At 36.9% G+C, this 25002-nt stretch overlaps 1 protein-coding gene and 1 pseudogene across 7 annotated transcripts; both read left to right on the top strand.

The window, feature by feature from the left end:
- The first annotated feature begins 724 nt into the window (after positions 1 to 724).
- Positions 725 to 8018, top strand: LOC126732562 (splicing factor U2af large subunit B). 7 transcript variants are annotated; one of them, XM_050435490.1, is made up of 14 exons: positions 728 to 994; positions 1946 to 2247; positions 3069 to 3182; positions 3735 to 3791; positions 4121 to 4191; positions 4827 to 4897; positions 5041 to 5088; positions 5188 to 5247; positions 5423 to 5483; positions 5568 to 5680; positions 5804 to 6250; positions 6418 to 6556; positions 6838 to 6905; positions 7667 to 8018. In XM_050435490.1, exons 1-14 carry the CDS (start codon positions 866 to 868, stop codon positions 7802 to 7804), a joined length of 1818 nt encoding a protein of 605 aa, XP_050291447.1. In that variant the 5' UTR covers positions 728 to 865; the 3' UTR covers positions 7805 to 8018. The 7 variants fall into 7 exon arrangements, with proteins under 7 accessions (XP_050291450.1, XP_050291447.1, XP_050291449.1 ...); XM_050435493.1 differs by lacking the exon at positions 7667 to 8018 and having other exon boundaries at positions 725 to 994; positions 6687 to 6890; XM_050435492.1 differs by lacking the exon at positions 3735 to 3791 and having other exon boundaries at positions 729 to 994.
- A 7172-nt stretch (positions 8019 to 15190) lies between these two features.
- On the top strand, positions 15191 to 16603 carry LOC126732563 (uncharacterized; annotated as a pseudogene).
- Positions 16604 to 25002: the final 8399 nt, after the last annotated feature.

The raw sequence follows: 25002 nt of genomic DNA, 5'->3' as shown, positions 1-25002 counted from the left end.
ACGAGGGCTCTGTTCTGGCAGCTCTGAGCAAGCGCATGCCACTGCCTTTGGGACCTCTAGAAGCCGAAGCAAAAGCCATGCATGAAGCAGTCTCCTTTGCTAGAGATATTGGACTCCAAGACGTCATCTTTGAGACAGACTCAACCACTATTTTAAATGCTCTAAATGACATATCCACGGCGCCTACTAGCATTGACAACGTCATGCGAGACACTCATCACAGTTTGACAGCTTTTCGACAGTCACGGGTACAGCATGTCAAGCGACTTGGAAATAAGCCAGCCCACACTTTGGCACATCATGCCAAAGGAATTAATGATTTTGTTACTTGGATTGAGGAAACTCCACCATGTATTGAACCTTTTGCTTTTCAGGATGCTTTATCCATTGCATAATAAAATACACGTATTTCTCATCAAAAAAAAAAAGAATATTGCACCATGTAATATTTTTCAATGATTGTGATCAAAAGTTAAGAAGATAACTTTTGACCTCAGCTATTAGATTGAAAAAAAAAGTTTCAAAAGTAAAAAAAAAAAAAAATATATATATATATATATATATATAGAAAATATATAAAAAAGAAGAAGAAGAAAGCTTCCATTTTATTTTCCAAAAAACCTTTTATTTATTTATAGTTTACCATAATACCCATCCCATCAGTCTTTTTGGTGGGGTTTACGATTCCAGTATTCCACATACTTATCTATGAGCTCTATTATATAAACCCACCCCTTCAGCCCTAGAATTTTCATCTCAGTCCGTCTCGTTTTCATTTTTCGCACACCAATTTCCTGAGAAACAAACGCGAAGCTAGAGAGAGAGAGAGAGAGAGAGAGAGAGAGAGATAACAACCAAAGTGAAGATGTCTGATTACGAAGGAAGGTACGAAGGAAACGGCGAGGACGCCGACAATTATGGCGGTGGCTCCTCTCCTCAACCTCGTGGCAGCAGCCATGGTGGTCCTGAAGATCACAGCGACACCAAGTCTCAGGTATAAATCAATATTCCATCCGGTTTGGTTTTTAATTCATGTGTATGAGATCGATTCGAAGAGTTAGCTAGTTCTTCGGTGAAAGATCTTGAATCGTTAGGTGTTTTTGAGGGTAAGGTTAATTTGGAGTTCAATTTAGGGTTTCTGAATGGAAGAGATTGATTTAGGGTTTTTGCTGGATTTGAAATTGTTCTCTTCGTCTTGATGATGAATTATTCATTTGCTGCTTTGACTTGTAATAGAAGGTAAGATTTTGTGGTTCATGATGAATTTAGGGTTTTATTTTTAAGTAGAAGACAGCCATGGCACATTGATTTCAATGGAATAATTTTCTAAATATATAGTGGATATGATTTTTTTTTGTAATGAGTTTTATGGGTTTTGTTACTTATATGATCTTCAGAGGGGTCTAAAGTGTATTATAGGCTTCTTCTTTTTTTATCACTTTGTTTTTCAACTACAAAAAAACTTTGCATTGTGATTCTATTGTATTGTTGTAATTTTTCAATTTTTTCTTTCGAAATCGAAAGATTGGGGACATGTGTGATGATTTAGGGGTTTATTGTTAATGTTTTAATTGCTGCAAGTTAGAATTTCTCTACATTTTGTTTAAATTGTGGGCTTCAGTGCTTGCTTGTTCATTTTCCTTTTGGAGACAAGTACAGCATACCCTTCTGATCATCCACAGTATCTTGAAGTTTCCTTGCTGTTACCGTGTTACGTAACTATTTATTCTATGCGTGTCGAGATATGCTTGAGAGTACCTTTTAATGCATGGACTTAAGGCGTAGTTTCCACATTTTGGGTTAATATTTATTGTTTCCCTCAAGGTTTTGTACTAATTATTGGATCTATAAATACTCTTAATTGCACTTGTTGTACGTTCTTCTTTTGCTTGTTAGCATTTATTCATTGGAAATGGGAATTGCTAATGAAACTGATTGCTTGCAGCATGGGTCTCGTGATTATGAAAGAGAGTCTTCTAAAAGCAGGGAGAAGGATAGAGAAAAAGGGCGTGATAAGGAGAGGGACAGGGATAGAGATCGGGACCGTGATCGGGAGAGGGATAGAGACAAGGATAGGGAGAGAAGCAAGGACAGGGATAGAGATAGGGAAAGGGATAGAGACCGGGACCGGGACAGGGACCGTCATCATAGAGATCGCCACAGGGATCGTGATCGTAGTGAAAGAAGGGAACGTGGCCGGGATAGAGATGATGATGATTATTATCGAGGTGGCCGGGACTATGACAGGTAATATACAAAATGATGCATTTGTATATTTTTCTTATGTCTGCTAGGAGTTGAGGCTGTAATTTACTTGTGGATTGTGGTACTAAGGTAGTCAAAGGCGAAGGGTGACCTTAAGGCATCTAGGCCTTGTATCGTCTGAGGTGTGAGGCGGAAAAATAGGTGCTAGCCTGAGTAAAGCAAGGCACTAAATTCTAAAAATATTTGTTACGTATAGAACTTATGGTTAAACCATATGTACCTAGTGTATTGAAATATGATAATGAATTGTTTTTAAATGTGTTGCATGAAGAAATTAGGTCAATCAAATGATTTCAAAATAGAATTGAAATGGTTTAGGCTCTATTAGTTCTTCTAACAATGGGTTTTACAATAAGCTTCTGCTATAAATTCATTAATTTAATAATGAGTTTTACAACAAACTTTTGTAAATTAGTTTGTCTAACAATAACTTCTATAACATGTTTTTTTATTAAATTAATAATCTAATGATAGATTAAAACATTAAATTAAAAAATAGTAATAGAAATTGAGGATCTAGCATTAGCACCTTTTCATGGCTTAAGGTGGTTGCCTTGTTTGCCTAGGCTCTAAAGGCGAGCGCCTCACCTCACCTGGGCTCCTAGGCAAGAGCCTGGCTCGCTTTTGATTACAATGTGTGGTATATTGGAAATCCTTGATAGTTGATTCTACATCCATATAAATTAGCGAACAGGATTGAGTGGCTCTAGTGCTCAATCTCGTGTGTTCAGATATTTTCAAAGTGTGTTTGGGACTTTTGGTTCTTTAGTTGATGGTTATTTATTGCTTTATTTTATTTACAGACGAAGGGATTTTGATAGAGACAGAGAGGAGAGGAGCAAGCGGAAGTCTCGCTCTCGTTCAAAGGGTAGATCAGAGCACAGATCAAGGTCACGTTCTCGGTCACGGTCAAAGAGGTAGGTTATGTGTGATATTAAGTAGTCAATCTGAAATAAAACCGGCTTTCTTTAAACTGGTGTCATGATATTTGTTGACTTTATTTTTTGAAACTGTTGTCTAATTTTGAGTTTTTTTTTTTTTTTTTTTTTTTAATTGAGTTAATTATTGAACTTTTGCCAATGGGTTTCTCTTTTTTAAAATTGGTATTTATTTATGGCAGTTTATCCAAGCCATTCTATCATTATTTTGCTATATAGGTCATGTTGAGACCTATTATAATCAGTTGTGTCAACCTTCTATTAGTAGGAGCCTTGTAGTACTAGTGGTGACATTTTAATCTCTGGTCGACATTTGTATTTTAAAAGAGCTTGGCCAACTTGTTGCGTAACAATAGCTGATAGTTTCTGAGTTTTTTGAATGCATCTAATGTATTAAAAATACATTATTCTGTTTGATTTGTCATTTGTAGAGTTTATTTTGTAGGGTGTGATATTTCTGTATTGTTTATTTTTTGTGAGTGTAAATGCACACTAAACCATGGTCTCTATGGGCACTATCTTTGGTTGTAGAATACTAATGAATGGCCAAAGTCCTGAACATTGTGTAGAACCTTGTCCAGGTGTAAGGTACACAAAATGTTAGGTATGCTGTTTGTTGTTTCAGGCTCTTCTTTAATGTGTGCCTTTTTTTTTAATTACCACAAGTGGTGGAGGGGGATTCAAACCAATTTCTTCCCATGGGGATACTGGGTACTGCCACTGAGCCACAAAGATCTTGACTTATGTGTGCCTATGTTTGTTTGAATGTATTTGGTTTATTAGGTGATGTTACCATTATCATTTGTAGTTTAGTTTGTGTTGTTTCTCTAAGTCTGATGCATTGATCTAGTGCTTAAATGAATTTGACACGTGTATATTGGTTACGTTCTTGGTATGCTGACAGTATTTACTTGCAGCAAAAGGATTAGTGGCTTTGATATGGCGCCTCCTGCTTCTGCATTGTTATCTGGTGCAGCTGCTGTAACAGGTAAATATACCCTCTTATGTATTTAAGATTGTTATGATCTTCTTAACTGCCTTCTTTTTCTTTTTTGGATATAGTGTGGAAAGTTCGTATCAAATTACATGGTGTCATTTGGTAAGCTATATTTTGCTCTTTCATTTGCACATATAGCTTTTCAAAGCTGTGGTCTATGGAAGGACTGTACTTTTTTTTTTATAATTGGTGACATAATTCTGGAATCGGAACTGAGAGATGTTTCTGGTTTTTTGTTGTGTTTGGTGTTTGTTTTTTTTGTTTCTATGTCTTGTCTTTTGTTGTAAGAAGGCAATGTTGGGCTACTTGCCCCACTGTGCTGACAATGGGCGTGAGCCGACTTCTGTAGCTTTTATGTACAAGGAGGAAACAATGCACCGGTTTGATGGGTCTTGTTCGTCTTCAACCGGGAACTATTGCCTGTTTTGGTAGTCTTACAAATATTACCTCCAGAACTTGTATATAATGTATTCCTTTCATCTCCTTTGATAAACATTATTGAAAGAGGTTAGGTTGTACTTAATTTAATGGGGAGAGTACTCTTGATAAGAGTCATTTTGCAACATATAAATGTAAGAGGTTGTATTATTATTGTTTTCTGAGTAGCAGTATAATTTCTTTTGCAGGTCAGATTGCAGGGGCTACTCCGGCTCTTCCTGGAATGTTTCCAAACATGTTTCCTATAGCAACTGGTCAGGTATCCCTTTCCCCTCTCTCTCTCTCTCTCTCTCTCTCTCTCACACATACACACACACACACACACACACACACATACACGTGTAAAAGATATTCATGAGGATGCTTTAATTTTTATTAATGATGTCTTTTGTTGGAAAGCAGCAATTTGGAGCTCTTCCTGTTATGCCAGTTCAGGCAATGACTCAACAGGTTTGTTAGTACTTATGCAGTAAATGCTTTTCTTTCTTTTAAAAATATTTTAACCTTAAAATTTGGCTCATAATATCATCTAATATGATTTGTTTTTAGGCTACAAGGCATGCTCGGCGAGTGTATGTTGGTGGGCTTCCTCCTACAGCAAATGAACAGGTTTGCCCACCTCTTTGATTGTCATTGTTCCTATCATCTGTAATCTGTAATCTATCATCCATAATCCCTTCCCTGTCCTCTCCTACTTTTCACCCCCAGTGACAACATTCACCTTGTTTTCATTTATAAAGATTTTACTTACCCAATAGTAATGACTTAACTTTTTCTACTGCAGTCTGTTGCGACATTTTTCAGTCATGTTATGGCTGCAATTGGAGGAAACACTGCTGGTCCAGGTATGTCATTGTATGATTGATCTCAATTTGCATACATCACCTGCTTTTTTATTGGAATTTATTGATTCTCTCTTTCCTGTGCAGGAGATGCTGTTGTCAATGTTTACATAAACCATGAAAAGAAGTTTGCTTTCGTGGAGATGAGATCTGTTGAGGAGGCTAGTAATGCAATGGCTTTGGATGGGATTATATTTGAGGTATTTCATTTTAACTTTGTTCAACGTCAAATCAGGATTAATATCTGTGTACTACTACCTATTACGGGCGAAGTTAATACATTTTATGATATTGACTTCTTTAATTTATTCTCTTTACTCCAGGGTGCTCCTGTTAAGGTGAGGAGACCTAGTGACTACAACCCATCTCTTGCTGCAACACTTGGTCCAAGTCAGCCCAATCCCAATCTGAACCTTGCTGCTGTTGGGTTAACACCGGGATCTGCAGGTGGGCTTGAGGGTCCTGATCGCATATTTGTGGGTGGGCTTCCCTATTACTTCACAGAAACACAGATCAGGGAGTTGTTAGAGACTTTTGGGCCACTTCGGGGTTTTGATCTTGTGAAAGACAGAGAAACGGGAAATTCAAAAGGCTATGCATTTTGTGTTTACCAAGATCTTTCAGTTACAGACATAGCTTGTGCAGCTCTGAATGGAATTAAGATGGGTGATAAAACTCTTACTGTTAGACGTGCTAACCAGGGTGCTAATCAACCTAAACCCGAGCAAGAGAATGTATTGTTGCATGCACAGCAGCAGATTGCATTGCAGGTGAAATCTAAATCTTATTTGTCAATTTGGTTTTTCTCAGTGCTGAGATGCATTCATTTAGCAACTAATTTGTTGTGTTTGTATTTCTGTAATATTTTATGTTAATTTGAAGTTCTAATTTTGGATCTCAGTTATAGGTTCATCCACTAATTCTCTTTGTTCTGCAGAAGCTCATGTTACAACCAGCTGCTGCAGTGGCCACCAAGGTTGTGTGTCTAACTCAGGCGGTTTCTCCCGATGAACTCAAAGAAGATGATGATTATCAAGACATTTTGGAAGACATGAGAGAGGAATGCGGAAAATTTGGTAAAACCTTGTTCTAATTCGTGATTACGTATTGGCAGTCTTTGTTTTAAATTTAGTCAATTTCACCTGTTGAGGTTCTTTGCATGTACGTATATTGATTTTCTTTGTGGTATATCTTTCTGTTTTACAGCTTTTTTGTAGTCCCACATTCTGCTTTAAAGAATCAGGCCTAATATACACAGACAGAAGCCTCTATAACCTTCTTTCTTTGTTCACCTCATGTGTTCCTTTGTATATTTTGATAAATTTTATGCATTTTGAATTTTTAATGTGATTTGCAGGTACACTGGTAAATATCGTCATCCCACGCCCACAACCTAATGATGAACCATCACCTGGAGTCGGGAAGGTTTGTTCAGTTTCCTGCCTACATTTTCCTTCTTCCTGTAGTTGAATCTTTACAATGGGATAAGAAATCTATTGTTATTTGGAGTCCTAGATGTCATGAAGTATTGCTACTTTTTTTTTCTTTCTATTTATCAAAATTTTAGATCAAGTATAAATATATTTATATAAACTTCATATTCGATTGTGTAAGTTTGTAAATAGTTTAATAAGATATCGAAGTATTGTTTGTAATTTATTGATAATGTAAATAGTCTATTTTGTTGTAGAAATTATATATAAATTTTAACAGTACAAGGCTGGTGAATCTTTATAAGTTTATAAAAAATCATTCTTATCTAAATAACTCAAATAATATAATTTCAACTATAATTTATTTATAGATTATTAGCATAAATTTGTGAAGTGATCAAAATTTTTTAGTTGGGCCTGGGTTAGTTTGGTATCCCGTAGTTTTCGGTACCTTATTTGCCAAATGTGAGACTAAATATAAAAAATAGCTTATTTTCAAAAAAGCTGGTCTTGTTGGATTTTTATTTATAATTACTTTTTATAGTGAGAGTGTTTCTTTTTTGGGGAAATTGATAGCAAAAGCTAAAATTTAATCAATGGATCTTAATTTTAATTCAGTGTCCCCTTTTTGTAGGTAGAGGAAGTGCCATTGAGCTTGAGCTCATTGGCATTTGTCCCATACCTATACTATAACTTATTTAGTTCATTTGCTTGAATTCAAGATTGCTGAATACTGATCTCTATTCATATCAGGTGTTTTTGGAGTATGCAGACATTGAGGGTTCTACAAAAGCTCGTACTGGGTTGAATGGAAGAAAATTTGGTGGGAATTCAGTAGTGGCCGTCTATTATTCAGAGAACAAGTTTGCCCAGGGGGACTACGAAGGCTAGTTATTGTCTTGTATTTTAGTTAATGTCACATTGATATGTTCAATATTTGCTGAGGTATTCAGTTTAGAAGGTTGAAAAATGTACTTAGTACACAGCCTATTGTTGATTTAGTGGAGTTGACAAATTAGATCTGCTATTGAATTAATTAAGTCAATGAGCTTGTGTTGTCCATGTTAATTGGTACAAATAGCAAAATGCAGTTTGGATTGATACTTGTTGCAGTTGTCTTCCTTGATGGGATTTTTCTCTTTGAGCAGTAATGCATTTAGCTGTCTTAAATTGAAAACTAGAGGGATTTCACGAAAATATTCCAAATTTGACATTCCATATTCTTACAGATTTTACTATAATATTTCATTAATCAAGTGCTGGTTTGGAATTGTTAGTAATAGTCAAAGAGGTTAGAAAATGGATTATGATGAGTGTGCGTAGCTACTAATAGAGAATCACTAACGTTCAACGTTTTGCAGTATATGTTTTGTTGCAAAATGTTGGTCGAACTTTGAAAATATTTTTAGTTGATTGTAAAACCCAATAGAGAAAATTATAAAATGTTCTACGCTAAAAATAAATGTAAAACGTTTAACTTGTAAGCTTCTCTTACCTAACCCACGCACAACCTTCCTCTCTCGCCCAAACCCATCTTCTTCTTATCCACTGCATCCTTCCCCTCCAACCAGCAGTGCCAGCCTCCCAAGGTCTGATTTTTGGGTGGTTGGAGTGAATTTGTTTGGATTTGTGCCAATTTGTTTATTTTGTTGTGGGGTCTTTTTTTCCTCCCAATCTGAATTTTTGGGTGGTCGGTGCTGATTTGTGCAGTTGTACTTGCATTTGGTGGGTTCTGATAACTAGTAAAAAGCTTTCATTTTTCGACGAAACAAACACTAAATAATGATTTCCAAATTATTTTCAATTATGCAATTAAACACTGCAAAATAAAAATGTTTAATAAACACCGTAAAATGAAAATGTTTTATAGAAAATATTTTCAACGTAAAGTATTTTTCATCTAAGAGCATTTTACAGCAAATCAGAAAAAAAGTGTCAGGCTTTTTATGATTGAAAATGAAAAGTATGGAACCGTGTAAGTCTTAACATTAACCTTTCCTTTAGCCAAATAAAATATTTTCCTCGACATTCTGCATTTTTATTGAGATTTTGCATCATTGTAAAGTGTGTTGTTAACTACTTTTCTTGAAACTAAAAAATATGGGGGAGTTTTAAAATTGACTTATTTTTCACTTCCCTTGTTAATCAGAACTCAGAAGCAATGTAAGGATTCCGCACTTAGACGGGTAATACCTGATATAGCGACATGTTGGTGTTTTCAAAAGGGTGTCGATTCTTTGCTCTATGGTTTTTTTGAGACTTCCAAAAGTGAGGAGTTTCTTATGGTAGTGTTGTCACTATAGCATCCCAGTTAGATCTATCCTTGTGGCTAGAGAGTTAAACCTTCCAACATTCTGCCCTATGTGCAATGCCCCTTTGGAATCAATTGAGCATGTTAATTATGAGAGACTGCCCTTTCACTCGAAGGTTTTGGAACTCCTTTCCCTCCCCTATGCAGTCCAACCTTTTCTATGGTTTGAACCTAGTTGATTGGCTAAGATTCAATTGCTGTAGTTCCACCCCTTTACCTTCTTTGAATATTGGTTGGGGTATATTATCTTCTCTCGTGGGATTTGGAGCCTATGGTTACATAAAAATAGAGTAATTTTCAATCAAGAAAGACCAGTAGACTAAATGGAGATTTTTTTTTTGGTGAGAATGTAAGAATTTCAACCTATAACGTCCACTCTTGATTTAGTTCTTTATCATTAGATCAAGACACCAATCGGTTTTTGGTGTAGGCGGGGATACCGCATGGATATCTAATGTCAAATGTTGTGGCTAAAGCTCATGCAGTTGCTTTTATTGGGCTTAATGAACACTCTCCATTGGTTCATGTTCTAATCCAAGTGAAATGGTGGTGCCCATCCCGTAACTCATTTAAGCTTAATTCAGATGGTTCGTCTCTGACAAATCTTGGTCTTATAGAGGGTGAAGTCACTGAAGTGAAGGACTTGTTAGAGATGCTAATGAAGCTTGGGTCGGAGACTCAAGAGGGTATGCTAGAGTTATTGGGATCGCTACAAGTGTAGTGGCAGAATTATTGAGCTCTAAGGGACTACATCAACCTTTGTCTTTCATTAAACTTACCTGTTGTGAAAATAGAACTATATGCTAAGCTGGCTAATGCAAATGATACCATTGTGGATGACTGCAGGGAAGGTCTTAAGGCTAATCCTTCTAGTAAAAATCCAGCACTGCTATAGCCTATAGGGAGGTGACCAAATGTGCCGGTGCCGATGCTCTTGCTAAGCATGGGGGCTCATCTTTATGGATCCTCCTATTGATGTTTCCCTTTTGCCCAATTTAGATAATTCTTGTATGTTGTATAAACACTATGTTCTTGTTGGTCGTTTAGTTGTTTGAATGAATTTATCCTTTGATTACCAAAAAAAAAAAAAAAACACCGGGAATTCGTCAAGTCCATTGTACAGTCCTACACATGATTCTACTCAACAAATTTTGCTAAATGAGGTTGGACAAAAATCGTTGGTTCAGAGACATTAAATGCGATATAAAACTATCATCTCTACCACTGCGGAACAAAAGCTTGGCATAACTTAGGAAAAAATACTTTTCAAATGGTCATTGATGGATAAGGTACTGCATAGGGTTGAAAATATTAAAAGCTTGCCCAACGAACTTCGTAGTTCAAGTGGCAATGCATAGGATTGAAAATATCAAACTTCTGTATCTAAATAATAACCTATTAATAATATATATATATATATATATATATATAAAGATTAAATCGTAGATAATATACTTGCTCCTGATCTTGAAATTTTTTTTTATTGTCAACCTCCTTGAACTTCTTGGCCACAGTCATATTAAAAGTTATGTAAGGTATAATTTAAACCTATCTAAATGTGCTATCATGTTAGTAAACTAGGTTTACAAAATAGTAACAATAGGAGGAGGAATTTCCTTCATTCAAGTACATTTTCTCCCGCAACAAATTTAGTTTGGTCAACTTAATAAAACCGAACCGGTTTTTTGGCAACTCGTGCAACTTGGATGGTTTGTTTTCACCGGACTAGTTTTTTTAATTTTGAGGGGGAAAAAAACGTTTATAAGTTCTACATAGTACTGTTTTCTGAATTTGCAGGATAATTGAAACAAATTTTTTTATAATGAGGTCGTACTAGACTTTTCAATATAGATAGTTTCAAGTAGCTTCAATCGTAAGCTATGAGATTAGAGCAACTAGTAAGATATGCAACATGCACAGAATGTGATTTTGAAGTTTGAGATACGCTTTTATTCCTAGAATTTTAAGACGTGTAATGCAATAGGATTTTACTTAGCAAATATTTGGGCAAAGATCAATGACATCCTTATATTTTATATTTAGGGTTATTACTTGTGAAACCTTTAGTTTGAATTATATTAGAGCATTCCATTCGGTGCTCTAAAACTTGTTTTTAGCTATTTTGCATATTACTGTAGAACCAATTGCTTGAAAAAACCCCTATATCCGGTGTTCTTACACTATTGAGATTTTTGCATTTGCTACATTAACATCTAAAAATAGATTTCCACGCTAGCAATATCCATATCTTAAACACTATTATTTTATTCAGCATCCAATTATTTTAATCTCACAAAAAGAACAGATTATGAGATCTAGGGTGTATTGTTAAATTAATGATGTAAAAAAGATAAAATAGCTTTTTGGTGATACAAGATTATTTTTCTTTTCTTTTCTTAAAAAAAAATTATTTCCCTTTGATGTGAATGCTTTAAGTAGCTAGTTTTTTACACCAAATTTTAATTAATAATTTAGACATGCCTTTTTTTTTTTCTTTCCAATTTTACATAATTATTTTATGATTTTTCAAATTTATTTATATTTATATGTATATTTTAAAAAAACTATTTAACCGTGCAATTCAACTAATAACTCACTAGTAATCTAATGAATTGGTTGTTAGACGATCTGATCTAGATTTAATAACTATGCCATTATCTAACTTTAGATAAATACAATAATATTTTAAATTTATGATGTTTGCTGTATGGTGATTAATCTTTATCATTAGGTTAGGACATCAACTATCTTTTTCTGTAGGAAGGAAATTTAACTTCAGATCTTATATTCAATTAGAGCAAGACTTAGGTACAGTACTTAGGTGTTGTTTCTTAGGTTTCATTTTTAAGATTCTGCTATGTGGATTTTTTCTCATGGGATGGAAATGTATTTTTTAGTTAAATAGTTGTAAGTGCCCGAGAACTGAGGATGAAGTTGAAGAGTTGCAGTATTGGTGTGGGGATGCCATGGGCCCGAGGAGGAAGGTCGCCTGAGGAGAGGAAGGGGCGAGTCAAAGGACTTTGAGGCGAGGCGCTCCAAGTGGGAAGAAGGATCTGAAGAAAGAGAATAAGTGATCATAGGGGAAGTTTCCAGTTTGGAGTAACCTGTTGCCTCTGCATTAAATGGTGGGCAACAGCTTTATCAGCTGCATTGATGAGGAAGTGACCTGAATAGTGTAAGTTACAACTAAGCAGACTCCTACCACATTATTGAGAAGTTAGAGCACTCACAGCAGTGGTGCTAAAAAGCTATATTGGTATATTTTATCTCCTCACACACAAAAAACAAGCTCCAGCAATGGAGCTATAGTTATATTTTTTAGCTGATTTGCTATAGTGCACATCTATAGATAGATGTGCATTGTAGCTAAGAGCAAAAAAAAAAAAAAAAAAATTATTCTGCCATTGATTAAAATAATAAATAGACTTTCTCTTTCTCAGACTCTCAGTCACTCCGTGCCTCTCTCTCTCTTAGTCACTCTCACCTCTCTGTCTCAACGTCTCTGACCCACGCTCCGCCGACCTCAATGTCACCGGCCCAAGCCGACCCAAGCCACCGATCACCAACGTCACTAGCCTAGACGAGATCTGTGGGTTTCTGGTAGTCGCGGGCGATGCGATGGTGGTGGCGAGGGGATTGTGGGTCAGATGGGCTGTGGGTTTTGGTGGATTTTGGTGGGCATGGGATGGGCTGTGGGTTGGTGTTTAGGTGGCCGAATCGGTGTTGGTATGGTGATTGGGTGGCCGGATTAGTGGTTTTGGTGTTTGGTGGGCATGGGATGGGCTGTGGATTGTTGGTTTGTTGGTGGTTTCTACAATTGGTGGTTTTAGTAATTGGTGGTTTCTGCAATCGGTATTTGTTGGTGGTTTCTCCAATCGGTGTTGTGCTTGGTTTGGTGTCTGTTGGTGATTGGTGGGGTTTTTTTTTTTTTTTTTTTTTTTTTTTTTTTTTTTTTTTTTCTTGTTTTGTTGGTGGTTTCTGCCTTGGTGGGGTGTGTGTGATGGTGGGGTGGTGGTGGTTATTGCCTTGCTGGGGTGTGTGGTGGTGGTGGTTGCTACCTTGCTGGGTATGTGTGGTTGTGGCTGATGGTAGAGGTGGTTGTGGTTGGTGCTGTGGATTTTTTTTGGGTAGTGGAATATATTATTTTATTGTAGTGGTTGTATTATTTTATTGTGATTTTTATATTATTTTATTGTGTTGAAAACTAAAATAGATCTACTGATGCAGCATGTGTGTAGATAAAATAGATAAAATAAGTTTTGGTGGTGCTAAATAGCTAAAATTATAGATCCACTGCTGTGGATGCTCTTAACTTATCCATTTAATTACATCTTCTTTTTCTTCCTTATTTTTATCCTTGGGTAGAGCCTTCCTCTTGTTGTTTGTCTCCCTTTCTTACAAATTCTTTGTTTTGGGCCACAGTTGAACTGATCTAGCCACTATTCTAAGTGGGCCTGAGCTGCTAGTTTCTCTAGTCCTTACAATTGGTGCTGTCTGTGGGAAGCAACAAGGTGCCGTGGATTTGTCCTGAGTAGTTATGGCTAACATAAGCCACGATGAGGAAGAATTGGTTGGCTAGCAAAGGGATAACCAATTTGTTAACTTGGAGCAAAGGAGGGATAGACAACATATCCTAAGCATTATGGTGGAGTCTTGCCACACTTAAGGATGGCAATCCAAGACCGACCCGCCCTGACCCGACCCGACAATGGGTCGGGTTTTACTCGACCTGATTAAAAATAAGGTTAGGTATGGGTTTAAAACAAAAAACCCAAAGCGGGTCCGGGTTTCATCAAAACCTGACCCAAACCCAACCTGGTTACATATAAATTACTTAACTACCCTTATATATATAGTTATAAACAACCCTAACTCATTTCATTTTTCATCTTATTCTCCCATTCTTATCTCTGAGCCGCCACCTACCCTCTCTCAAATCTCCAATCATTCTCACGGCCATAGCCACAGCGACACGGCCACAGCCTCGCCGCTGCCGCCGCCCTCAACTCCTCAAGCCGTCACTCTCACCAACTCGCACAGCCACTCACGGCCTCACTGCCTCACTGTCGCCCCCCTCAATCGCTCCCACTCTCCCTACTCCCTGTGCCTTCAATATGTTCTTTTTTTTTTTTTTTTTTTTTGCCATTCTTGTTTGGGTTCATTAGGGTTTGGGACCTTTGGGATTGTTAGGGTTTGGGTTTATTATTATTATTTTTTTTTTTGAGACTCTAGTTTGGGTTTATGATTTCTATATTTGTGTTTGTGATTTTGAAAGGGAAAATAAAAAATCTAAAATTTTTGTGTTTGTGTTTGGGGTTGTAGTTGCTACTCTGGTTCGATTGAAGAACATGATCCTGGGGTTTTTGTTTTTGGGTTTTCGATCAAAGTTGATGAACATGATCTTGGGGTTTTTGTTTTTGGGTTTCTGATCTAGATTGATGAACATGATCTTGGGATTTTTTTTTTTTTTTGGGATTGGGTCATGGATTTGGCCTTGAATTGGCATAGGTTGGGTGGGGCCCGCGAGGCCTGTGGGGCCTGACGAGGTGGGTCTGGGGTACAGAAAAAAACCCATTTATTAAATGGGGCGAGTTCGGGTTTCAGGGCAGACCTGCAGGTCGGGTTTAGGCATAAAGAAACCCGGTCCGAACCCGACTCGTTGCCATTCCTAACCACACTCAAGGACTAGGACTAAGAATCATGTTTCATATGATCAAATGACACGGAAGTTGCAACAGGAAGTAGAACGCCTGCGCAGGAATCTGAGGCGCAGGGAGCATTATAGAAGGAGTCCATCCTCCCTACCAAGTGATAGGTTAAGGGGAAGTAGGGATCGCTCATATCGTCTTAGGTTTAGAACTTCATCCAGTGAGTCCTATTCAGCCTCTACGCGCCAGGATAAGTTGGAGAAGAGCAGTAATAAGCGTGAGAAAAGGTCCTCCCACCATGGCATGGGGAATAATGCAATGAGTAAAGCCCTATAGCAAATTTCTAAGTCACCTTTCGTCAGAGGGATTAACAAGGCCAAACTTCCTCATCTGTTTTCTCAGCCAACTTTTACTATTAACAATGGGAGGACTGATCCCGTGGAGCACGTTGACCACTTTAATCAAAAGATGGTAGTTCATGCTAATAATGAAGCTCTTATGTGCAAAGTGTTCCCCTCCATCCTTGGATCAGTAGCTATGTGTTGGTTTGATGCCTTGGAGGAGTCAGTGGGGTCTTTCGAGGAGCTGACGAGGGCTTTCGGGGCAAGATTCATAACATGTAGTAGAGTCCCCAAGCCAGTAGATTCTTTACTGTCTATGGCAATGAGAGAAGGGGAGACCCTTAAGATATATTCAAATAGGAATTGGGAGACAAATGATGAGATAGATGGGAATTTTGAGGATGTGGTCGTGAGAACCTTTAAGGTTGGGCTCCCTGCCAAGCACGAGTTGAGGAAGTCATTCACGATGAAGTCCGCTTTGAACATACGCCAATTTTATGGATCGCATAGATAAGTATAAGAGGGTGGAGGAGGACCAAATACAGGAAAATGGTAAGGCTAAAATGTTCCCAGAGAAGAGGGATCCTCGGGGAGGAGGATACCAGGGTAATCGCCCTTGAAGGGAGTTTTCTAATCAAACTTCATCCACGGGAGTTCAATTGGTCAATTCATTGTTTAAAGAGCCAGTGTATTAGATATTGGAGAAAATTAAGAATGAACCTTATTTCAAATGGCCCAATAAGATGGGTGGGGATTCATCTAGGAGAAACCAGAGCCTCTATTACCACTACCATCAGGACAAAGGACATACTACAGAGGATTGTAGAACCCTAGGAGATCACTTGAACCAATTGGTAAAGGCGGGGAAGTTTAATCGGTTTTTACATTAGCCTATAGGGCAATTCGGGCATCTAGGAGCTAAGTTTCATGGGGATGGCACTCCTCGGCCAGTGTTGGGTACTATCAATGTGATCTTTGCCAAGCTAGGAAATGATGGGGGTTGAGTACCAGGGTTATGTCCGTGGGTGGAGGTTGTGACTTGAAGGCTGATGATCAGGCTCCTAAAAGTGCTAGGGTGATGGTCACCCCTACCCTGGGTTTCTTTGAGGAGGATAAGGAAAGAACTCTCCAGCCACATGATGACGCTTTGGTGGTTACCATCAAGATTGGTGGTTATGATGTAAAGAGGGTGCTAGTTGATCAGGGAAGTGGAGCAGAAATCATGTACCCTGATTTGTACAAGGGGCTAAACTTGAAGCCCGAGGACCTGGAAAGGTATGACTCACTGTTGGGGAGTTTTGATGGTAGGATGGTGGTCCCTTAAGGAATGATAAGGTTACCCGTATAAGCTGGGGATGAGGAGGTGCAGGTTAACTTCATTGTGGTAGAAGCTTTTTCCTTCTACACAGCTATTCTAGCTAGACCCTGGCTTCATGCTATGGGTGCTGTGTCCTCAACCCTACATCTGAAGGTTAAATATCCTGCTCAGGGGAGAGTGAGAGAGTTGGTGGGTAGCCAGGCCACAGCTAGGCAATGCTTAGTGTTAGCAATTACATGGTAGCCTTTAGATCCTATTAGGATGATTAAGGATCTAGTCCTATAGCAACTAAAGGGCCCTGCAGGGGGCAGTAGATCGGGGCATTTGGAGAGTTATCCGAATTAGAGAAGGTGGTAATAGGGCAGGATCAAGAGCAATATTTCCAGGTAGGATCCCAATTGCCACCCTTGGAAAAACTAGAGTTGGTAAAGTTTCTGGAGATTAACATTAATGTGTTTGCATGGAGTGCTTATGACGTTTCGAGGATTGACCCTGGGTTTATATGTCACCAATTGAATGTGAATCCCGAGGCTATGCCACGTAAGCAGCTTCCTCTGCAATCATCCAAAGATCACTCCGAGGCAGTAAGGATAGAGGTAAACAAGTTGAAATAGACTGGAGCAATTAAGGAGATCTTCTATCCCGAATGGTTGGTCAACACTGTGGTGGTTAAGAAGAAGAATGAGAAGTGGTGAGTCTGCGTGGACTTCACTGATTTGAATAAAATTTGCCCAAAAGACCCCTTTCCCATCCCTAGAATCGACCATTTGGTGGATGCCATGGTGGTACACCCTCGGATGAGTTTTCTGGACGCCTTCCAAGGTTACCATCATTTATCCCTGTCATTGCCTAATCAGGAGAAGACGGCCTTTCGTGCTCCTAATGGGAACTACCGTTATCGGGTAATGTCCTTTGGCCTTAAGAATGCAGGATCCACGTATCAAAGAATGGTGACGCGAATGTTTAAGTCATAAATTGGGAGGAATATAGAGGCATACACTGATGACATGGTAATAAAGAGTAGGCAAGTAGAAGAGCATTTGGCCGATTTGGGGGAGATATTCTCGGTTTTGAGAAAGCATAAGTTGTGCCTGAATGCTTTTAAGTGTTCTTTTAGGGTCAGATTGGGTAAATTTCTACGCTACATGATTACTCACCATGTGATTGAGGTCAACCCCGAGCAAATTAAGGCTATTAACAGTTTGCATCCTTCTCAGAATCCCAAAGAGTTGCAGAAATTGACTGGAATGGCAGTGGCCTTAAATAGGTTCATTCTCGGTCTGCGGACAGGTGTCGTCCTTTTTTCCAGCTTCTTCACAAGTGGAAAGACTTTTAGTGGACCGAGGAGTGTGTAACAGCTTTTGAGGATCTCAAGCAGTATTTGTCAAGCCCTCCAATACTCTTCAGGCCTGAGAAAGAGGAAGTGTTGTATGCGTACCTGGCCGTTATAAATTATGCTGTCAGTCTCGTCTTGGTTAGAAATGAGGATGGAGTCCAAAGGATCGTCTACTATATCAGCAAATCCTTACTGGAGGCTGAGACACACTATTTACTCTTAGAGAAGGTAGTGTTGGCCATTGTGCATGCCACTTGGAAGCTTCCCTATTACTTTCAGGCTCATATTGTGGTGGTGCTCACCCAGCTACCTTTGCAAGCTCTTTTACAAAAATCAGACTATACAGGCAAAATTGTTAAGTGGGGAATCATGTTGGAAGCCTATGATGTTAAGTACATGCCTCGTACTGCTATAAAAGGGCAAGTCCCAACAGACTTTGTGGCAGAATTTATTGACGGTACAATGATTGAGGAAGGTAAAGCCTTAGAGGTTATGGTCACATCGGCCATTGTTGTTCTCCCTTAGGAAGTTTATACTGATGGAGCAACTAATCGAAAAGGAGCAAGTGTAGGGGTTGTGTTAATCACTCCTGAGAAGTCGATAATGGAGAAGTCGTTGAGGTTATGTTTTCTAGCTACTAACAACGAGGTCGAATATAAGGCTCTGTTAGTTGGAGTTGCCATGGTTTAGGGCTGTAAACGAACCAAGCCGATCATGAACAACTCGGGCTCGGCTCGATAAAAAGCTCGTTCATGTTTGTTTGTTTATAAATAGGCCAAGCTTGAGCCTTAGTTTTTGGCTTGTTTGATAAACAAGCTGAGCTTGAGCAAAAAAATTTGTTCGTGAACAAGCTCATGAACAATCGGGTTTGATACAACACAAGCCAAGCTTAAGCTCGTATATAGCTTGATAAAAAGCTTGATATATATTTACTAAATAAACTAAATATTTTTACATTACACATATTTTAATAATAAAATTTCCCACAGGAGATAACTTTCTAGTTACCATTACTTTAAGTTTTTTTATCTTTCCCTTTTAAAAAAAAAACATTTTTAGCAAAAAAAAAAAAAAGACCAAAGACTTCACTTTGTAATTCACGCTTTTTTCAATTTCCACTTCTACCTTCTAGAGTTCTCTAGCTAGTACAGTAGTACTTCATGGATACAGCTGGACTTCACTCCACTTCTACCTTCTAGAGTTCTCTAAAGACTCTAATACAGTAGTACTTCAATACTTCATATACAGCTAGACTTCACTATCTTATCCCTTTGTTGTCTTTTCATATTATTTTCGCGTGTTAGTTTAGTCATTTAGTTACTCCTTTCCATCTGAATACTCTATATCTCAATATAGTTTAGTTTTTTCTCAGTTCTCTCTACCAAAACTTCACAATTTAGCTCTATCATTAAACAAGAAAAAACTGAATTCAATTTTATTCTAACTGAAATTTTTAGCTGTCACTCAATGAGTACATGTCAATCCTATGCAGTCTACAGCCTAAAACTCTTAGGCTATCTTGGACAGTCCGAAGCTTCTTTGAGAAGCTTCAATCTTTCTCTCTTTTATCATCAGTTTCTTTCTTTTCCCATCAGTTTCTTTCTTTTCCCCAAATTTTGACAAAGAATTGATTAGCTCTCTCTCTCTCTCTCTCTCTCTCTCTCGTGAGGCCAAGAAATTCCACCAAATCTGCCCTATATCTCTTTGCAACAAATGAACAAGTCCTAGATTTGGAAGATTTAGATGCTATTAAAGAGGATTCAGAGTCTGTTGTTTACCGAATCACCATGTAATTAAGGGTTCTAATGGGTGTGCAAAGAGCTCCAACAACAGCTCTAGATCCGATGTAGTATTTGGCATCACTACCATCTTCGCTCTCTACCTCCATCTTCCAAGACGTTCATAGCCTTCTCTCACCATAGGTAAATTTTCATGTTTAAAATTTTTTTTTTATATTTTTATAGTTGTTTGCACTGTAGTTTGTTTGATATTGCAAAATCGTTTTGATTTCCAAGTTATGGTTGTTTATGAAATTTCTATATAACATAGAAAAATCTTGTTGGTTGAATTTGTTTGATAATAACTTAACTTTGTAATTAGTGGATTGTGGCTATGGAGTCTGGTATGTAGTTTGGAATGGGTCTGTGCTTTTCTTTTCCTGAGGTGCAGAGTCCTCTGCGGTTAGCTACTAAAAATGTTATAGTTTCTTTGTACTTAGCTTTATTTTGTGCTATGTGCTATGTGTTTTTGGATATCAAATTTGATTTCTTGTTTATTCATATATGTTTTGGAATGTTAATTTATTTAGATTTGTGAAGTGGAGAGTCAACAAATGGATGCTCCTACTACTGAAAATCTAGATGCAGTAATTAATATTGATGAGAATGAAGAATCTATAAAAAATAAGGATGTCAAACTTGAAGAAAATCCATTTGAACAAAAGAAAAGGAAAAGGACTTCTGTGATTTGGAATGACTTTAATGAAATTATTCTTTCTGATGGAGCAAAAAAGGTTCAATGTATTCATTGCCTTAAAAGACTTGCCTACAGTAATAATGGTGCAACAACATAATACCATAGGCACTTGAAAGGTTGTCTAAGTCGTAAACTAGCTGATAAGAAGCAAAAACTGTTAGCTGTAAATGAAGGTGGGGTGGAAAGTGAGGTGACAATAGCAAACTTTAAGTATGACCATGCCAAGGTCAGAGAAAAGACTTCACATATGATCCTTGTGCATGAATACCCTTTTAATATGATGAAGCATGAGGTTTTTAATGTTTTTATGAAAACTGCTACTACATATTACTAGAAAATTTCACGCAATACTACAAGGAATGATTGCATTTCTACTTTTGAGTTGGAGAAGAAAAAATTGAAGACTATGCTTGGTAGTGTCAATGGAGTTAGCTTTAATGCAGATTTTTGGAAATCTTTTGAACAAAAAATTGGGTATATGTGTCTCACCTGTCATTTTGTTGACTCTAGTTGGAATTTACAAAAGCGAATTATAAATTTTTGTGATGTACCACCTCCACATTCTGGAGTTGTAATTTCTGATGCTATTTTTAAGTCTTTGCTTGATTGGGGGTTTGAAAACAAGGTGTGTACAATAACCCTGGACAATGCTAACAACAATGATGCAGCTGTAAGAATTTTGAAAGATGCTGTCAAAAGGAATCTCATGTTGGGTGGCAAGATCTTTCATGTACGTTGCTGTGCACATGTCATTAATTTGTTGGTACAAGATGGGTTGAGTGAGATTGAAACGGTGATTGAAAATGTTCGTGAAAGTGTGAAGTATCTAATAACATCAGAAGCTCGTCTTATAAAGTTTGGTGAGATTGCAAAGCAATTGCAATTACCATCTAAGAAGTTGATCTTAGATTGTCCCACACGTTGGAATGCAACATATGCAATGTTGACTGCTGCCTTGGAGTTTAGAGAGGTGTTCCCTAGGTACAAAGATAGAGATGCGGGGTATAATTGGCTACCTAGTAATGAAGATTGGGATAGGACAGAACATGTGTGCAATTTTTTATCAGTTTTTGAAGAAGTCATAAATGTCATATCAGGAAGTGAATATCCAACTGCAAATATATTCCTTTCTGAGGTTTGGAAGATAAAAGAAATTATAAATGAGAAGTCACTTGATAAAAATGATTCCATTAGTGCTGTGGCATGTAAGATGAAGTTAAAGTTTGACAAATATTGGGGTGAATGCAACTTTGTAATGGCCATAGCTGCTGTGTTAGATCCTCGATTTAAAATGACTTTGATAAACTTTTCCTTTCCAAAGATCTATCAAGGGTTTGAAGTAGCTAGAAACATTGATCGTGTTCATGATGCCTTATATCAACTTTATAATGAATATGTTGTGGACTATATTTCAAGCAATGCTGGACAAAATGCATCTAAATCCACTGAAGGTAGTAGGACAGAACATGTGTGCAATTTTTTATCAGTTTTTGAAGAAGTCATAAATGTCATATCAGGAAGTGAATATCCAACTGCAAATATATTCCTTCCTGAGGTTTGGAAGATAAAAGAAGTTTTAAATGAAAAGTCACTTGATGAAAATGATTACATTAGTGCTGTGGCATGTAAGATGAAGTTAAAGTTTGACAAATATTGGGGTGAATGCAACTTTGTAATGGCCATAGCTGCTGTGTTAGATCCTCGATTCAAAATGACTTTGATAAACTTTTCCTTTCCAAAGATCTATCAAGGGTTTAAAGTAGCTAGAAACATTGATCGTGTTCATGATGCCTTATATCAACTTTATAATGAATATGTTGTGGACTATACTTCAAGCAATGCTGGACAAAGTGCATCTAAATCCACTGAAGGTAGTAGTAGTGTTGGTGGCAATAATTCAAAGTTTAAAACTAGAGGTAGGATGGAGTTTGATCAATTTGTTAGAAATGCTGATAACATACAACCAGCAAAATTAGATTTGGATATATACTTGGAAGAAGGTGTCTTTTTATGCTCGGATGATTTAGACTCAGACTTTGATGCTATGGAGTGGTGGAAGGCTAACAACCTAAAATTTTGTATTCTCTCAAAAATGGCATCTGACATACTTTCCATTCCCATCACCACAGTAACTTCAGAATCTGCATTCTCTACAAGAGGTAGAGTAATTGATGTGTATCGAGCTTCTTTATCAACAAAAACTGTACAAGCTTTACTTTGTGGTGGTGATTGGGTTCGACCTCTTTACAAAACTAAGAAACAATCAAAAGTAAATGTTCATCATATTTATTAATTCTTTTCCAAAAAATAACTTAAATTTATTTTAATTTTTGTCTATTGTAACAAAGACTTGGAATCTAAAGCTTTTAATTTTTTTTGTAGGTCGAACTGGGGTCTACTAGCATCACGGAGATAGCCATACCTTTTCCAAAATGATGCTATGTTAAGTGTATTGTTTAGTATATGTGTGTCTTTTTTCTTTCATTAAATGTTTTTTTATAGTTCTTTTATTTATTTATTATTTTTTATAATGTTCTTGAAAGCTTATATTTGCTTTTACATGCAGTTGGAAGGATAATGAGTTGAAGGATTTTTTGTTGTGGATGTTAGTTTTTTGTGTTTGCAAGAGGGTGTAAGGTATGTGCATTGTTATTTGACAATGGTTTTTTATATCTATGATTTTCTTATATTTGCAAAAGGCATGTTATGTTGATATGGTGCATATTGATAATACAACTATAATAATGTAAAGTTGATTTTCTCTTAATTTACTGAATATTGACTATAATTATCATCTTCCCCTATAATTTCTAATATCCTTTTATTATTTTTGGTTGTTTTGTATGCAGGTTGTTGGTTTTCTGATCTGGTGCATACTAAAGACCTTGCGATGGAATATATTCTGATCTGGTGCAGGAAGTGAAAGACCTAGATTTGTGAATGATAGATGGTCTTTTGTTTTAAAAAAACTAAATATTCTTTTTGTTAATGGCATGGTCATATAACTTAGCATTTGGTGATATGGATACTTTTGAAATGCCATGACAAGAGGGTCTTTCTTTTTTTGTTTGAAGATTATGTATAGCTGCACAGATGACAAGTATATTTGTGAAGGAAGTATGAAGATTATATTTGTGAATTGTATTTTGAACAAATATTATAGCTAGAGACAAGGAAGTATGAATGGATAGATTTAATTATGTAAAGCTTTAATTTGAGAAATTGCTAATTACAGGTGGAATTAGAAGCATGAACAAATGAATATATTATTTTCTTATTTTTGTTTACTTGATTGTTGGAAATTTGAGCAGATTTGAGCACTTGATAATGCAATTTTGTTAGATCACAAGCAAAAAAGCTTGACTTGAGCTTAAGTTTGAGCTTGATGTTAAGCTCGAGTTGCTTGGCTTGATTAATTTATCAAGCCAAGCCAAGCTGAGCTCAAGCTTTTGGGTTTTTCCATGAGCTCGAGTTCAAACATTATATTTTGGTGCGGTGAAATTCAAAACAAAAGATTATAAGTACTTGGGAACACTTTTAATCTTCACTTCAATTCCACTTTATGCCCAAGAAGTGTGGTCTCTCAATCAATTTCCAAGGGAGAATAATTGAGTGGCTTCACTCACACATACACACCATTTCACAATGATGTATCTCTTAAAAAATAAAATTCTGTATGTTTCTCCGTTTATATCCAATTGATTATCTAATTGGGCTGGCCTATTGGACCTTTCCAATTGGGCTTTAATGTGTGGTTTGGAGTGGGACCAAAATGGACCAATAAGACACTAGCTTCAATGGGCTTTGGGCTTTTCTGTCAACTCTTGACAAGTCCAAAGTTACCATTAATTATATTTAATACCACTATATAAATATAATTGCATTCTAGGCTTTATTAATAAATTATATCCCAAGACTTTATTATACATGCAACTCCTTCATAATATATTCATAGTAATACAAAGTCATGAATGTAGACTGCCACTTTGAAGATTACTATATCTTAATCCTTGAGTGCTCGGTTTAATCCTTTAAGTTATTCATCATATATTTATGAAATTCAATTTCATAAAATATACTTTAGTAACTCCTTACTAAAGTGATTAGGCCTAACACTCTGAATAACCAAACCCATTAAACTTATCTCAAGAGAATATTTTATATCTCCGTTAAGAGATTATGAATTCCATCTTGAGAATATATGTTCCATCAACACTAAATGTGACTGCCCAACATACTGAGGTTTTGATCGTGACTTTAGATCTCACTCCTGATATATCAAAGTAATCTACACCTCATGATCAGGTCCATTATTCTCTCAGGATTAAGAGTTCATGCAAATAGAAGTCGTGAGATTTATTATTCATTTGATAGTCGGTAGGAGAAAAATAAATCTCACAGCGGTCCAGTTTAATATGTCTTAACTCTTAAAATATATCAACATACCAACTAGAAGTCTCCACTTCCATGGTCAAGACAAACTATCTTAGTTGATATGTTATAGTCTTAGCAAATGAAATGCCCAATTTCATCACCGACTACGAATTGTAATTCTGAGTTTACAAAGAACTTGTGATTTATATCTTTTGTGACTTTTCACATAAATCACATACAATGCATCTCAAGGACTATGATAATATCTCATTAGTTCATTTATAAA

The sequence above is a fragment of the Quercus robur genome, chromosome 6 (genome assembly GCF_932294415.1).
Source record: "Quercus robur chromosome 6, dhQueRobu3.1, whole genome shotgun sequence".
NCBI lineage: Eukaryota > Viridiplantae > Streptophyta > Magnoliopsida > Fagales > Fagaceae > Quercus > Quercus robur.
The sequence above is the reverse complement of the archived record's forward strand: the minus strand, read 5'-3'. Positions and strand labels throughout refer to the sequence as shown.